Here is a 15,696-nt window from a genome sequence, read left to right as displayed (position 1 = left end):
GCATGTTAAGTTTGATTGAAAGATAAATGTTTACCGGTGATTCGAATGTGTCTTCCGACCAAGTAACCGGTGTCCGTGGTAAAAGGAAGAATGGTTTCGGTGATGGACTCCTTGTCCAACAACCTTGCGTCGCACGACGACAGATCGATGTTCCTAAATTCGCATATTTTTGCCAAGGACTCTCTGAAGAAAACAAATTCTCAAGTTAAATAACAGCAATTAAAATAAACGGAATTAATTGGATTGTCTTTTAGTTGGCAACTGTTCGGCGCCCTAATAAGCCTACAGCCTAGGCAAACCCTGTTGCTAGGACGACGGCACAACCTTTTTGTCCCTCTATTAGGTTACTCGTTGAGTGATTCAATTCGGAAAGTTTGACATCCGTTTTAATTACCGATCTGATTCACTTAAATCAATTATATCTCCAAGTATAATTAAAAACCATTTTTATCACCTCGTTCATACGTTCTGGTTATTGGAATACGAATTAATCCCGCGATTTATTACGCCGGGATGACGTTCAAACACTCCGATAAAAAATTACATATATCAGACATAAAAAGCGTTTTAGGTCTTGCCATACAATGCTTTCATGAAAATGGAAGTATACGGAAAGATAGGGTGTTCATTAAATTGTACTTTTCACAAAGTGCACCCAACAAAAAACATTACTTTGGTGTATGATAAATATCGCAGAGAACAGCTCTCAGGGGACTAAAAAAATTCCACGGAAATTGATAGCTAGAGTGCTCCGTGTTAGCAATCGATTAATATAAATAAAAATGATCCGCAATTTGCTTATTGTTAACAAGAAAGCGGGCGGAACATGAACGACTTTCAAACTAAATAAAGATCGCCGGTTTTCAACTTTTAGAGGATAGAGAAAGAAAGGTTTTACTGGATTTCCAAACGAAATTTTTACAATGGGGGTAGATCTACATAATTCGCTTAGATCGGAGAAAAAATTTCGAATTATCTCTCGTATGGACTTTATTTTTATCCTAAAAAATCAATAAGGAACTTATAAGGGATTGTAAAGTGTTTGCAACGGCCACGTTGCAAATCGCTTAGCAACAGTTGGATCATTTCTTTTTTTTAAATCGATGGAAGCATTTCCGGAATAATTTTGAACACTTGCATAAAAAGATTATTGGGACTTCAGTATTAATATGTTTCTCTAATTCTATTATTGATTAAGTTAAGTACAAAGTTTGCAAACGCTTTCAATAATTATTGTTATATCATTATCTACCTAATTATAATAATTATTACCGAGAAGGTGTTAAGGGAACGTAAACCTATTAATTTTAGTCTCTAATTTAATTATACACTCGTAATTTTGAACAATCGTTTTTCATTGCTTGCATTTATTAATATTTAAGATTGTTTTTCTAACAATAAGTAAACTCAGTACACCCACCTAAATAAAGTTCAACTAATATTAGAAACAAAACTATTTATGCATTTTGGTATAGTAAAATCGATAGTTAACCTTGACTAATTATTGATAATATTTCCATTCTTATAATGACCATGAGACTAATATGACGTGAGTATCATTTAAAATTCAAAGGCAGAATGCAGTAAGCATGGAAATTTTAATAAGACGTCAAAATTATTTAATGTTATCGAATTTCTTGTTTTTTAAGATTTTTCAAATTTTTTTGAATTTTTAATCTAAATTTTATTGAATTTCTGTGATTTTTGAGAACTTTTCGAGTCTCTCGAGTCTCTCGAGTCGATATTTTGTCTCTAAACGTCATTTTACCTGTAGAGAATATACCGATTTACTAATTTTACAATTTTAGAGATCACCAGGATTTGAAAGAGGTAAGTTAGATATCTGTAGTGGATACATGTCAGTTTTGTTTAATAGATGGCTCCACAAGGAACTGTCAAGTTTTTTACTAATCGCAAAATATCTTGATAAAAAATATAAAATATCAGCTAATCTGCACTGAAAATAACAAAACAAGTTTTTCATTGATGCTCATATTATTTAGTGACAATTTGATAAATGTGACAGTTTTTTTTTGGAATTCCACAGCAATTGAAGAAGTCTTAAAAAATGAACGACCGATCACAGCACCGCATTTTAAATTTGGCGCCTGTAAAACGGGTAAATGGGATTTATATTCTTTAAATTCTCGCAGTGTTCTTGATGGATATTTAGTTTACACCAAAATACATTTTATTTATTACATGTAAAAAGATAATAGCATGTAAAATAAAGTTTAATTAAAAAAACTCTTCAATTTCTGACTTATTACCCGCCTCGACGCCAAAGAAAAACATGTGAACAATGCTGCAACCACAGGTGGTAAAACAAATTAATTTATCGATCGGTAAAACAACTTTGAACTTCACCGAAGTTGTTGTCAGTGAAATTGGAGCTGGACTTGAAAAAATATGATGTCAATCAATTTGTCGAAATCAAAACGTGCAACTAGTAGAAACGTGTTTAAGTTGGTATTACTAATACGTATTCGACTTCAGTAAACAACTTTTTTCAGTTATGTCAATAATGAAGGCAAGAAATAATTCCAACTATTAACGAGTCCTTTGTTCAAACTAACTTACGTTCTGTATTCTATAATTATAGAGAAAACGAACGAAATTTAATAACTGTAGTCGTTAAAACTGAATAAAAGGCCTCTGATTACAGATGAAAAATCGAAGCAACGTTTTGGTTGTTTTTCTGTTCGGCTGCAATAAAATGAAACAAACCGTAAATTGAATCACCTATCAATGGCAAATCCTGTTGTTTGGACAGGGAACAAGTTTCTGAGCTAAATTAAATTCGCGAATTAAAGATTTTGTTTATGTGTGAGACGATTTAACAATTCGCTAAAGATTCATAAATAACTAATGGAGTTAATTAAGTTAAAATGGAATTATAACAACACTTACTGTAATGAGATCCCGTGTTGAGCGTTATACAATAATTCATTATCCCAAGTAGCTTCATCCCCTACTTCAAAGTTCACAGTGAAACACTCACTGCTCGATTTCTGCAAAAAAGAACACAATCAACTTAAATGTCATTAAATTAATTATAGCTGAAATAAATTGTTCGTGAAACGAGTTTTATAAATGGATCCTTTATGTAGAAAAAATGAACCCTAGCCGATAATTTATATGAGGCTGCGAACGTTAAAAATAAACTCAGATAGTAGGATTTTCCGGATTCGGATATTTAGACAGTTTTTCCTCCGCAACAAGCAAAAAAGTTACTTAATTTTTTATTGGAAAGGACAAACAGGAACCGTGTTTTTTACAATCTCAGTGGGCATTCGTTAGATGAAATTCGTTCCGAAACATCTAGAATGCAGGAGGAATCCATTTTGCCTTCGGGACATCGGCGGAAGTGGAAAAGTTTACAGAAGAGAGGTCAATCTTTCACAGGGTGAACACCCCGGATGTTCAAAAATGGTTCAAAATGGACACTATTAAAAGCCGTTTAAATTTCCGCTCGGAACAGACAAGGAGGTCGTGTACAGTCAATAATGGAGCTTTAATTTTAAATGCAGACACTCGACGTGAGTTAAGCCCGCTCCCCGGAAATGGAAAAATCATCAGCAAAATGGTGATAATCAGGATCCACGGAACGAGGAATTAAAAGACAATACTGAAAGCTTATTTAATTAAGGTAGTTTAATCTTGATGTTTACACTTAAGCTGTGGGGCTTTTTTCGCCGCCATTCAACCTAAAAGTGCCACTTACTGGAAGACCTTCTCCGTTTCCATTTGTTAGTGGTCGCTGAATATGAATGAGCGTAGTCACAGGATTGGCACGCTATTAAGCTGCTCGAGAGATTTTTGATTTCAAAGCTTCGTATGTCGGTAACGTGTATTGATTATATGTATAATCGCGTTTGGAAGAGGAATTTTCCGGATGACAGGCCGTTTAAATAGAAGAAGACTGCTGACAGAACCTTTATTATCTGGACCCCGCATGCAATAGTAGCATTTCAAGAACAAATGTCTGTTCAAATTAATTGGTTGCGCAGATGAATGGCTTTGTCAGAGTTCGAACGATGTCGCATTAATTAGCAAAGCATTGTAGAAATTGTCTTGGTTTAAAAATAACATTATAATTGCTGGATTTTGTATATCCAATTTGATTTCTAAAATAAAACTTTTTTATTGTAGAAACGGACATACTTTAATAAGAGTACAGTTGTAAGTAGCAACATGAAATGCGATTTCAAGATTTATATTTATTTTTATGTCTCTCTTTACAAAGAAAAGTCCCCAAGGTTTTAAGTTGGGCAAACGAGTTTTTTTCTTATTGTCTTCCGTCGTATCTCGTAAATTTTTTTCTTTATACGTTTCACAAACAGTTTAAACTTTATTTGAAGTAATATTGTTCATAATTTTGAAATAAATCTTTATTTTTCGTCACTCTTCACCCAACATAATAAAACTAAAGATTCGCCCACAGTCCTTTCATTTGCAATTTAAACATCAAAATTTGTCTTGCTAAAGCGGATTTCTAGATGTAACCAAAACAAATCAAAAAGTAATTTAATTTCAATTAAAAGTTAATTGTAACTTTAATTTAAATGTTCAAAGACCCGACTGAATGTCTATAGAAATTTTAAATAAAAGAATTATTTAATTATGTAAATTGCCTCACTTTTTTTATACGTATCACTTTACTTCAGCGGCTTCTTTTGAACAATTTAACATTTTTATTTGATCTGAAACTTTAGTTAGACAAGTTTCATGGATTTTCAAGGTTTGTTCAGGCTTAGCTTAGTTAATATCTCAGGAATTATAATTAAAAATCAATAATTATTGATTTTGAAGCCAAACATTTTTAGCGTTTTGGTGGATGCGCCGGGTTAGCAATATATTTCATCAGCTGTTTTGAAGATTGTCTGCTCTTAATTAAAGTAATCCAATCTTCACGAAAACGATAAAATGATATCTCTTTAGCAACGATGCAAGTTGTCTCGTTCCGAATTTTCTACGGCTTTATGCGAGTTGACAGCGTAAATTTGCATTTGATCAAATATCTGTTTTATTCCAGAGAGTTTGTGAGGAAATCAAGGTTCCACGCAGCATATAAATATCGAAAAAAGATTCTTCTCCCTTAGTTATTGTCATAAAAGTTATAAGACCATCATCGATTACAACTTTGCGGATAAACTTTCCAAAGTTGCTCTTCCGAGCAAAGTGGAATTAAATGTTGTGTTGTGACCGACATACATCAGGCCAAAAAGCCCAACAGAGCAAACCCCTTCATAAACTATGCAGAACTTACTTGAGATCTACTAAGCATGTGTTTCCGGGCCGGTGGATTTTCCCTGGTGGGTGTTACCGGTTCCGGAGTGACTGAAGGAGGCGCAAGTGCTGGTCGGGTACAATCTGGTTCCGACCTTGAGTCCTTCAAAGCAGGATCCGTGGTCGAAATAACACCTTGCCTCATTTCTAAAGTATCCAAATGGTTTAAGCTTCTTGAACGGACCTGGAACAAACACGCAATATTAAGGAAAGAAGTTACGAGCTTTCAAACTAGCATGCGAAACATGTAATTAATACGACATTGAATCGATGTGGGCGGAAACTATGTAATTGCAGTTTTAATAAAAAAGTTTTTTGTAGAAATCAATAGCGAATTCGTTTTATCGTGCATCTTTCAGCATGGCTTCACTAAATGTAAAGCTAATTACGTCAGAGCGCGTTGTGCTGGTGTCGTATCAAACTTTTAACGACGTCAATACCAATGACGGGTTTCAATGTAGTAACTGATGATATCTTCATAGACGCCGGGCTTCAAAAATGTAAAATTGTTAAAACCACCCTTCGAATTTTTTCGCCGGTCGTGGCACCGGCAGCGTAGGAGTTTCGTTCAAACATTTTTTACAATTAAGCTCCCAGAAGCAAATCATTAATGAACTGCAAAAAGTAACACTCTGTACCAACAAAACTCGAAATTAATAAAATACCAAAAGTCCACACAATAAATCATAGTTTGAATAGATTTCCATTGACTGGTAGCAGCAAACGGTAATGGATTTTTCTATAAAGAACGTTTCGTATTGAATCGACTTTTCCTGAAATTGTGCAGCTTTAATAGTGAAAGCTGCTGGCAAATTTTCAGGCTTTTATTAGTCAGGCAACAAACACATGAAAAACATGAAACCTTTACAATGGAATCAATTTATTTTAATTGTACCGCGGTTCTTTTAGACTTTTTATAAACTAAGCAATCAATGCAGGAAGGCGATCCAATGATCATTACAAGACCGTTTCCAATCGCGAACATTTATAATCCGCTTATAAAAATCAAAGGAAAACTGTTACGAAATACTCTTGCGTAGGTGTCTTATTGGGAAGTTCACGGAAATTTTTAATATCGCTACGACAAGGGTCCAAAATCCTTTGATTTATGCTCGTTTTAATGACGTGGAATATAAGATTGACCCTTCAAACTTCAATTCCGGGCATATTTTATGTGGAGTTTGGAAGCGGACGGAAACTTAACTGAGGATTTATTTCATTATGAGCAGTTCCAGTTTGTGTGGGATTGCAGAAAAAATTCGCTTGTTCCTAGGTTAAATAATTGGTTATTACAGTATTCAGTGTCATTTTTAGACAAACCGGAACCGGAAGGGATGGTACTCCCAAACAGAGTTAGAGAAATTGTTTGCGCGGGTGGCAGTTATTCAACCCTTCATTAAAACAGTTGTGGCTAGGGAGCAATTAAGTTAAACCTACTCCAATATTTGTAGTTGGTTGATAAAAAAGTAGAATTTATTCGGAACTGTTAGACAATTTGGACTTTTCTATATTCCAGGATTTATTTTTTAATTATCCCAGTTTGCTTGTTTTGTTGACTTCTATCAGTATTTTTGAGTTTGACTTTGATTAAGCCCAATTTATTATTCTTGTTTTGAACGTAATTATAAAAATGTTTGTTATCGACTTTATTAAATCTTACAGAGTTACATAATATACGCTGAACCAGAAGCCTTAAAACTTTAAGCCTTGAAGACCCTCCAAAACCTAGAATTTTAATTAGATTCAATATTTTAAAACCGAAACAGTTCAAAATAGAAACTTGAAAAATACAAATTTTAATTCTGAGAACGTAAATAAAAAACTAATAACTTTAAAATTGATGCATTCGAAACCTGGAGACTCTCAAGCTGAAATTTGAAAGTCTAAGAGCTTGACGAACCTGTAAACACACGAATGCAAATAATATTGCAGAATATGACTCTAAAGGAAATGAAATCTGGAATACGAGAAAAGGAAAAGAAACTACTTGAATTACATAACTCTTTAGTAATTCCAACAACATATTATTAAAAGCGGTAAGAAGAGAATTCTCAAAGTATAAACTTTAATAGCATGACTTTTATAGTCCGTGTAAATCTTTTGTTAAAATGGAAATCTAAAATTTGTTATACTGAAGGCTGTTTTTGCGCAAGAAAATTCGTCGTAGGTGAAATTAATAGTTCAGCACATGCCACCGAACTAATTACAATCTGCCATGATTCAATCTTGAACGCTTAATTTAAGTTCCGTTCAAAACTAAACAAGAACCATAAAGCCACATATTTTGAGTTGGTGTTCACTCAGTCCTCGCTTTCTTTTAGTTTTCAAATAATCAAAAATTTCCATAAACATCCATCAAACCCTCTGATAAAATTTGTGTCTTATCCTGTCATGAACACAATGAATTCCCACATTCCCAGTTTGTATCAACTTTGTATTTTGACGGCTTGTCCTCCGTTTTCTTTCGCAACCCACTCTCGATAAGCATTATTCGCAACCTCTGCAGCAAGACGTTATTTATCACAAGACGCCGCATTCCTGGGGGCATTCGCAATCTGTTTATCTATAACCTCATGTAGACGGAATAAATCCATTTAGTGAAGATAATAATAGCGGATGTGGTAAAATTCAACCCTGAAGGATTAAGGGTTTATCTCCTCGATTATTGTCTTCATAACGAAAATGCAGATCAAGAATGTTAATAAAAAAGGGACGAGCAGTAAAAAACGGGTTTTTCCAACTTAATAAATCGCAGATGGGTTTCATTTTTTATTGTCGTTCCTCATTGTCCGAAAGGTAACAAAAGAGGCGAAGATTTTAGTGGGATCGTATAAGAGCACCGAAATTAGAGCTCTTCCGCGGATGATTTATGAATGTGCAGTGCTCTTTTACGATTGAATAAATAAAACGTTTAAATCCACCTCAATGCCATAAGATTCCGATTAAACTTTAACGCAAATTATTGTCATTCGAAGTTGACTCTGAATGCTTCTTCAATCGATAATTATAAAATTAGGTAGTAGAGTCGTCACGGCGCCACAAGTATTTCAATGTAATTTTAATTAGAACAACGAAACAAACTTGAGAGGAAGTAATTTGCTTTTTTGCCTTAAAGCTTGGATTTCTTTCAATTTCATCGAGACTTTCCAGGGCTCTTTGTAGAACTATTAATTTCTAAACTTATTAATGCACTAATTGGCAGCTTTTGTTAAAAAGCGAGAGAAGAAGTTCCGGATGTTTTTCAATTTCCCGTTAATCAGTCTGGATTTAGGTTTAAACCATTTAATGTAGTATCCATCTGTTTACATTTGGATCTGTTTCGATCTAAATTAAATACATCGAGAAACTTTAATAAAGGTGATCTGCAAACGAACGCGCCGGTATTTTAATTCAGTCAAAATATTCCGTTTTATGTTAGCACAAACTGGGTTTGTTTGTTTTTCAAGTTATTGGATTTAGTTTAACTGTTTGTTTTCTTGTAATACTTATTTAACAAGTACATTAAAGAGATTGAAGAGATTAAATAGTTATGCATCAGAATTTCAGATTTTATTTCTTATTACAGACATTTTTTCCGTTCCGTTTGGAAGTAAATCTACAAACTGGTGCTGGGAACTTTTTGTTCATTAGCAGCGTCTGGTACTAATTATCCACAATGTTTTTACCAAAATGCGTATTTTAAAGGGTTTATTTGTATCACTGTTGTGTTCTAAATTTAATTGAAAACAGTCGCTCTAGAAATATTAAATTAAAGAGTGGACGAGGGCAACTGGACAATGAGGTAGTAAAGATAACAAACGCGATAAGCGCTTACGTATGAATGCGGTAATTTGTTTTATTTACGAGCATCGGATATCTTTTACGAATACGAAAGGTTACTAATTTAGTTATTCCCAGAAACATATAAATGTCGCTTTTAAGTATGTATGTTATTTCCACATGTATTAATGGAAGATAGACACGAAAGTTTCTAAATAAAATTCATAAAAATGATGGAAATAGCTTGTGACAACTCAAATTGTAATAAACAAAAGTACACACCTTTTTAATTTTATTAGTTAATACTTTTGTTTATATTCAGCAAACAAAAACGCTTTTAATCGAAAATTATGTACCTGTCCAACATAATTGGATTTGGATAAAAAATGAAGAAATCCGGCGGTAATAAACAGAGTGACAGTAATTTGAAAAGTCCTATTTGGTTTAATTTATTAGAATTTCACCTTAATGTAATTGGATTAAAATATGGGGCTATAAACTCCAGTGCAAAGTTTTCGTTGCAACTTGAACGAATCTATAATACTTGCAAATTTATTTAAAACGGTGTAATGTCCAACAAACTACCGTCTAAAAGCATAATTAACGCGGCGTTTTTTCGTCACGCAACACTTGACAAGAAAATTTGAAAATTCCGAGCCTTTGGAGGTCTGGCCCTAATTCAAGTTTTATAAATAGAAGGACAACAATAAAAGTAAACAGAAAGCCATCAATAACATTCGATATGTGACGTACGAAATGCTTCTAAAACGTCCACGACAGAGCTCGAAAAAGGAGGGTGAAAGCTATCACTGAACTTGTCATTTCTCCCTCTGCGTATCGAGTTACAATCTTCAATCAGAGAAGAACCAAATATTTAACGTAATTCGTGAAAAGCCGCCAAAACTAATATTGAAACTCCCTTGAAACAAGAGGAAAATCAGATTTCGAAGCGGGACTGTATTTTTCTTAGATGTGAGAAGATTATGTCGATGGCGAATCTTCCGGAAAAATGGCAAAAGTTCGGTCGCTTTTAAAGTAGCCGTGCGGTTTTATAGCAAAGTGTCTAACCTTTCCAGTGCAATTTTTATATCGACATAGAATTTTCATATCCACATGAGAATCGGTGCGCACTCCAAAGAGAAAACTTATTACATAGCACCGATAAAACGCGTTATGGCTACAAACGCCGCAAACTCTATATTTCTTGTCTGGAGGAAACACATTCGATTTCCTGTTTCGCCTGGCACTTACCGACCCCTGTTCGCTTCCCGTCATAATTCACTAATTGATTATAATGGGAAAAACCGATGATCTGGCAATAACTTCCTGGCGCGAAACTCCAACTTAATTAAGGAAAAAAGCTCAAGTTGTTTAATTGAGGAAGGAACAAAACGATTTATCAAAGGAAATGCTCAAAACTTGAGTCTTTTGAGACTACGGGTCAACAATTTGTTTCAAGTTTCGTTCTTTTATAGTTACGTGTAAACAGTACGCTTTATTGCACTGTAAATACTGCATATTCAAAGAACTTACCAAACGGCAGTTGTAATTAAATCGAGTTTATAATCACTAAAATATTTTGTAGTATTGCGTGAAATGTATGAGCAAACTTCGTATTCAATCTTAATGAAATAACTGCCGCGGTTTTAAATTATTTAAACGTGTTCCGTGGAAATGAATATTTAAATGAAAAAATCGCTCCAATGAATTCCTGCAAAAGTTCAAATACGACTCCTAAATCGACGATATTAAACCCAGTTTTTCTGGTATTACAAATCGTTAAAGAAATCATGATTTATGCTTTATTGGGAAATGGGTAAACACAGAAAGAAGCAATTAAAATTATTGGAATGCAAATTCTTGTTGTCTGGCAGATTTTAATAACGTGAGTTCTGTTTGGTAAGGTTTCTGACCCGGCGCATCCACCAAAATCATTTTATTGGGAGATAAGAATAGGCGATACAAACGTACTTACAATGATAGCATATAAAGTGGAAGTGTGGGATATCATGCCAACAGAATTTGATTGAAAATATGAATAGTAATGTTCAGTTTACGGCGTTTTTCTGAGGGTAATTTTAATTATGTAGAAGTGGCATTTCTACAATTTGAATTAGGTTGGTATCCCTGTTGGTTATGTAGTTTGACATTTTATAACTGTCACTAGAATATTGTGTGAATATAATCGTTTTTTATTCACACTTTAGGTATTTATCCCGGCGCATCCACCATTTCTATAGAATAAATATACTTTCCTGAACTATTTCCGTGTATTTATTGTCACTGAGGTGGCTTAACACAGCTCAGAAGTCACTTCCAGAAATCTCGAGTTTAATGAGTTTCGTTTCGCCACTTTAAATGTTTGCATTTTCTAGATTTAAATGTTTTATCTGGAACGAAACAGAATTCCTGCTGAGACAGATCGTGCTTTCCGCTCCTCTAAAAAACCCTTTTATTCGCATTTCTCAGTTAGTTCACGTCTTTAATTGCCTCCCGGTGTTGACGATCGTTAACAATCCTGCATTAAACTGTCGGGTTTGCATCAGTTTGGCATTTTGCCAGGACATCTGCTCCTGCGAGGTCAATCCGCACTTAATCGAATCGATCTGAAGATTCAAATCTTGTAATTTTTGTGTTGTTTAACAGAAAATTGTAAAGTGGTCGTTAAATTCCTTCAAAGCTCCATTAAAGCATCATTTTAGCGCCTCCATTTCGTAGCCGAAATGTAATTTGTACCACAAGAATTGATTCCATTACCTTTTCGCTCAGATGGATCTGGCTGCCTCTTAGAAAAAGTAATTAAGGGATTCAAAGATTTATATCTAACCGAGGAGGTGCTTTATCAACTTTATTAAGACCTTAGATTGGTCGATATCGTCAGTTTTTCGTCGAGTGATGACGTGAGCGCATTAAATCAGGTCGCGGCCCTACACTAGTCAAATAAGGGGGTGGCCCTTGGAAACACAAACAAAGGAATACAACCCGTAGATCTTGGGGATCATTAGGCGCTAAATGCTGAAACTGAAAAGTGCACTTTCGAGGTGACGCGACGGCCGAAGGACGAATCGGTTCAGTTGAAACACGAGAGGTTTTGGTAGAAACGTTAATAATCAAGTTTGAGGGAAAAATATTGAGAAAAAATGTCGTCGGACGATCGATAGAAAGAGCTTTTAATTGGTCGCTGAAAAATTGCAGAAATGTGCGCCTTGCCTTTACAACAATGGAGAATTGAGCGGTGAAGTGTACACAAGTAAATTTTATTAAAAGTGCCCGATAAAAGTTGTGGCTATGTAAACATGCAACGTGTTTCGGTTCTAAAATATTTTATACGTCGCTGGCGCAACAAGAGGATAAAAATAATGTTGCAAACTTGGAAACCACATTCGAAATGGGTATTTTTACATTAAGAGCGTAATATTGTGCACTTTTTTTTAACAACAATTGGAAATAAAGTTCCGACTACTTTGCTGTTACGTCTGGACTCTTCTATTCAAACAAAAACGAACTTGCGGGATTGTAAAAGTTATACCACGCCTTTGTTTTTAATTCTCAACAGTAAATCCGATTTTTCTGCTTCAGAACTTTCCCGAGCAAGTTAATAGTGAATGAGACAGGGAAGTGCAATGTAAGACTTTTTTGGGAAAACAACAAATTCACGCTTCGTTTTTTCCCAGAATGATTAACGATTTTTTTATTATCGTCCACTTTGCGCAATCAATAGAACGTGGTTTTGATGACAAAACAGCTTGAAATGTTGTTTAAGCTTATCGTTCTTTTCCCTTATTTACCAGATTTTCTTTCAAGCTGTTTTGCCGAAACGCCCAATAACAAATCCGTAATATTCCAAGAACCTCGGAACTTCTGGCAACACAAACAATATTTGTCACTCTGAAACTTCCGTTTAATCTCACAGGTAGTGCCGTCGGCACTACTACTCTGTAACTTCAAAGGGGCTGAAATAATACCTAGTGTTAAGAAAATGAAAGAGGGGTCGTCGGCGAACTTCCAATGATACCAACTACAAATTAGTCATTGTTTCTAGGAGAGAAGGGTTGTCTCTAACTGTTATTTGATAACATCGGAAGTCCCTAGCAGTGTGCCTTATGAGCCATCGGTTGCCTTTAATTGACTGACTCCGCGCTGTACACACATACAAGCATATATCCTACCAACCACAACCAGATGACGTTCCCAACAGCCCTTATGGAAGTCATCAAAGGGAGGGTAGCTGCAGAGTTAATTATGATACAGTATCAGATGAGTTTATCTCGGATCGTTGCTTATTGAATTAACTTCTTGGAAAGGCGAAACTGACGGATGGCACACGGATGTTGACAGAGAATTTTTCAAAGTTGAAAGAAATGAATGCTTTAGCTTTTTAGACAAAAGGTGTTTGAAGCGCATGTAACAAGCAACGACATGTTTAGGATTTTTTTCTGAACTGAAAAGGCGATAAATAACGGTCAATTTTATTATTTCCTTTGTGTTTGATTTTTTTCAAATCGTATGTGCAAAAGAGCTTGTTAATTGATGCATCAGTGCCCAAAAACGTAATTTAAGAGCGTCGTTTTGTTTTCTTTTAAAATCCAGTTTTTACTCCAAAACGCCCCTATAAAAGATTTGGCAAGCTAAATGATTCTTAGAATAATGTAAACTTCTAAATATTAAAGCGAGTTGTTAATTTTCCTTCGTAATTCATTAATTTTGACAAATCAATGACTTGTAATAATTATCCTGTGTTCTGCTCGTGCCGCCTCAGCTCGCAATTTCGTCAAATTAAGATGGAATTTCAGGTTTATTTAATTTACATGACATGGAACAGATCGCTTTGGTTCTATTAAGAACATCTGTCACAGTGCATATATCTCCGCTCCTATGAGAGACTTGCATTTATCTTCGGAGAGCAGGAGGCTAAACTTATTACATTGTAATAATTTTCAATGCGACATGTTCCAGAAATAAATCATTACATATTTTTAACTATCACGACTTGCCAATTTTAAGCGGACGGATGTTCGTCATGTTTCATTTTAAATGACCAGTTTAGGGCTGATTCATCCGCTAATGACGAGCTTCAAAAAAGAAAAGCTTGTGGGCAGATTTGAAAGATGCGGATTTGCGTACATGCAAACAACAGAGTTAAAAAAGTGTTTTGAAACGTTACCTGTAGTTTTCCAACTGGCGGCGAAACGACTAGGAAAATCCTCATCGTGGCCTTAAGAAAATCGTCCTGTTTGACACTGCCACCCCCTTTGTCTTTATTCGATTTATTTACGCTACTTTTGCTCTTACTAAGACTAGGTTTAAGCGATCTATCACTATCTTTCTTGTCACTCTTTCGAACACCTTTCTGACAATCGCCCTTGGGGGCTGCCAGCGAGTCAACATGTTTCACTGAAACACTTTTAGATTTGTCCTTGAACGTGAGGGATTTGAAGAGATCCGGCTTGCTTGGCGGCTCGCCGATACTCTTCTGTTTCGTGACCGGTTGTTTCTTATCTTCTTTCTTGAAGAGACTTTGCGTTAAGGAATTCTTTCTAGAGAGCGACTCGCCCTGGGCTTGACCGGAAGGTGGTTGATCCGGGCCACCGGAAGTGGAAGCATGTCTTTGGACCTTGCGGCGGATCGAACCGACGAATTTCCGCCACTCCTGGTGACCCCCCTCTGACGTCGGCTGCGATTCCTTGTCGATGGTTAGGCTTTCGCGGGCTATCTTCAAAGGTTTCGAAGAGAAGAACTTGACTATGTTGAACAGGGTTTTCAACGGACTACGTTCACGACGAGGGCGACATTTCGGTTTCGAATCAATTGTTCGATATGTACATGGATACAAGACTAAGTTCTATTTACATTAAGCGCATTTGCTTTTCTCCAAATGGACGAACGGAAAATAACTACCGGGAACAATAAATGAGGGGTTTCAATAGAGTTCCATCCCAAATACTACCTGTAGCACCTCTGCCTAAATTCGCCCGATAAAATTACGTCAAACTTTTCCGGAAAGTGACCAAAGTTCAGGCAAGACGGAACACGGCCATCAGCAGTCTCTTTGCTTTCAAACTTTGGCTACTTTGCCCTGGAAGGACCAATAGATCCAAGCTGGCACCCGTACGATGACAGATATTGCATGTCGGTCTCTCGAGACTCAAACTTGAGCACCACGGAGCCAAATTCGCGTCTCGCCAATTCAATTATGTCGTGTCATAATTTGCGACGTTATGAACGGACGAGCTACGATAAAATACAATATTCAAAGCACCGCAACTCCAACCTCACTGTATCGATCTCTAATTTGTCGTGTATACAAGGTGTTTATGCTCTCCATCTGCAAGATAAATAGAGTCTCAGTTTTGCATTTACATGTGGTTTATTACCAAGGGGTTGTTTCTTAGGCGTCACTTCTGAAATGACGAAGGGATTTTGTCGGAATATATTGAAGTCTGATGCTGATCGAATTTAATCCATCGCCGATGGAAGTCTATAATAAATCGAATTTTCAGCATTTTTGGCACTGACATCTCAAAAGACTCGTAAAAATTTTAATTAAACCCCAAAATACTCATCTAATTTACTGACAAAGATGAACGCTACTCCACTTGTGGAAACTGAAAGGGTTCAGGTATTTTCATCGCGCAACTATTTTCACAG

General features: G+C 35.6%; 1 protein-coding gene across 5 annotated transcripts in view; it reads right to left on the bottom strand.

Moving 5' to 3' along the window:
* The window catches only part of LOC148174095 (uncharacterized), a 71,259-nt gene that overhangs the window by 5,128 nt on the left and 50,435 nt on the right, over positions 1 to 15,696 (bottom strand). For all 5 annotated transcript variants that reach the window (XM_088035904.1, XM_088035902.1, XM_088035901.1 and 2 more), the window contains exons 6-8: positions 5,270 to 5,473; positions 2,911 to 3,011; positions 35 to 183 (exon numbers count right to left, since the gene is read on the bottom strand). In XM_088035904.1, the coding sequence (XP_087892030.1) occupies positions 35 to 183; positions 2,911 to 3,011; positions 5,270 to 5,473 (454 nt within the window). The remainder of the gene's footprint in view (positions 1 to 34; positions 184 to 2,910; positions 3,012 to 5,269; positions 5,474 to 15,696) is intronic.

Source organism: Gnatocerus cornutus, chromosome 5 (genome assembly GCF_029298725.1).
Source record: "Gnatocerus cornutus isolate USDA-ARS CGAHR chromosome 5, icGnaCorn1.1, whole genome shotgun sequence".
Taxonomy (NCBI): Eukaryota; Metazoa; Arthropoda; class Insecta; order Coleoptera; family Tenebrionidae; genus Gnatocerus; species Gnatocerus cornutus.
Note: the sequence above shows the minus strand (reverse complement) of the source record. Positions and strands in the feature narration are given on the sequence as shown.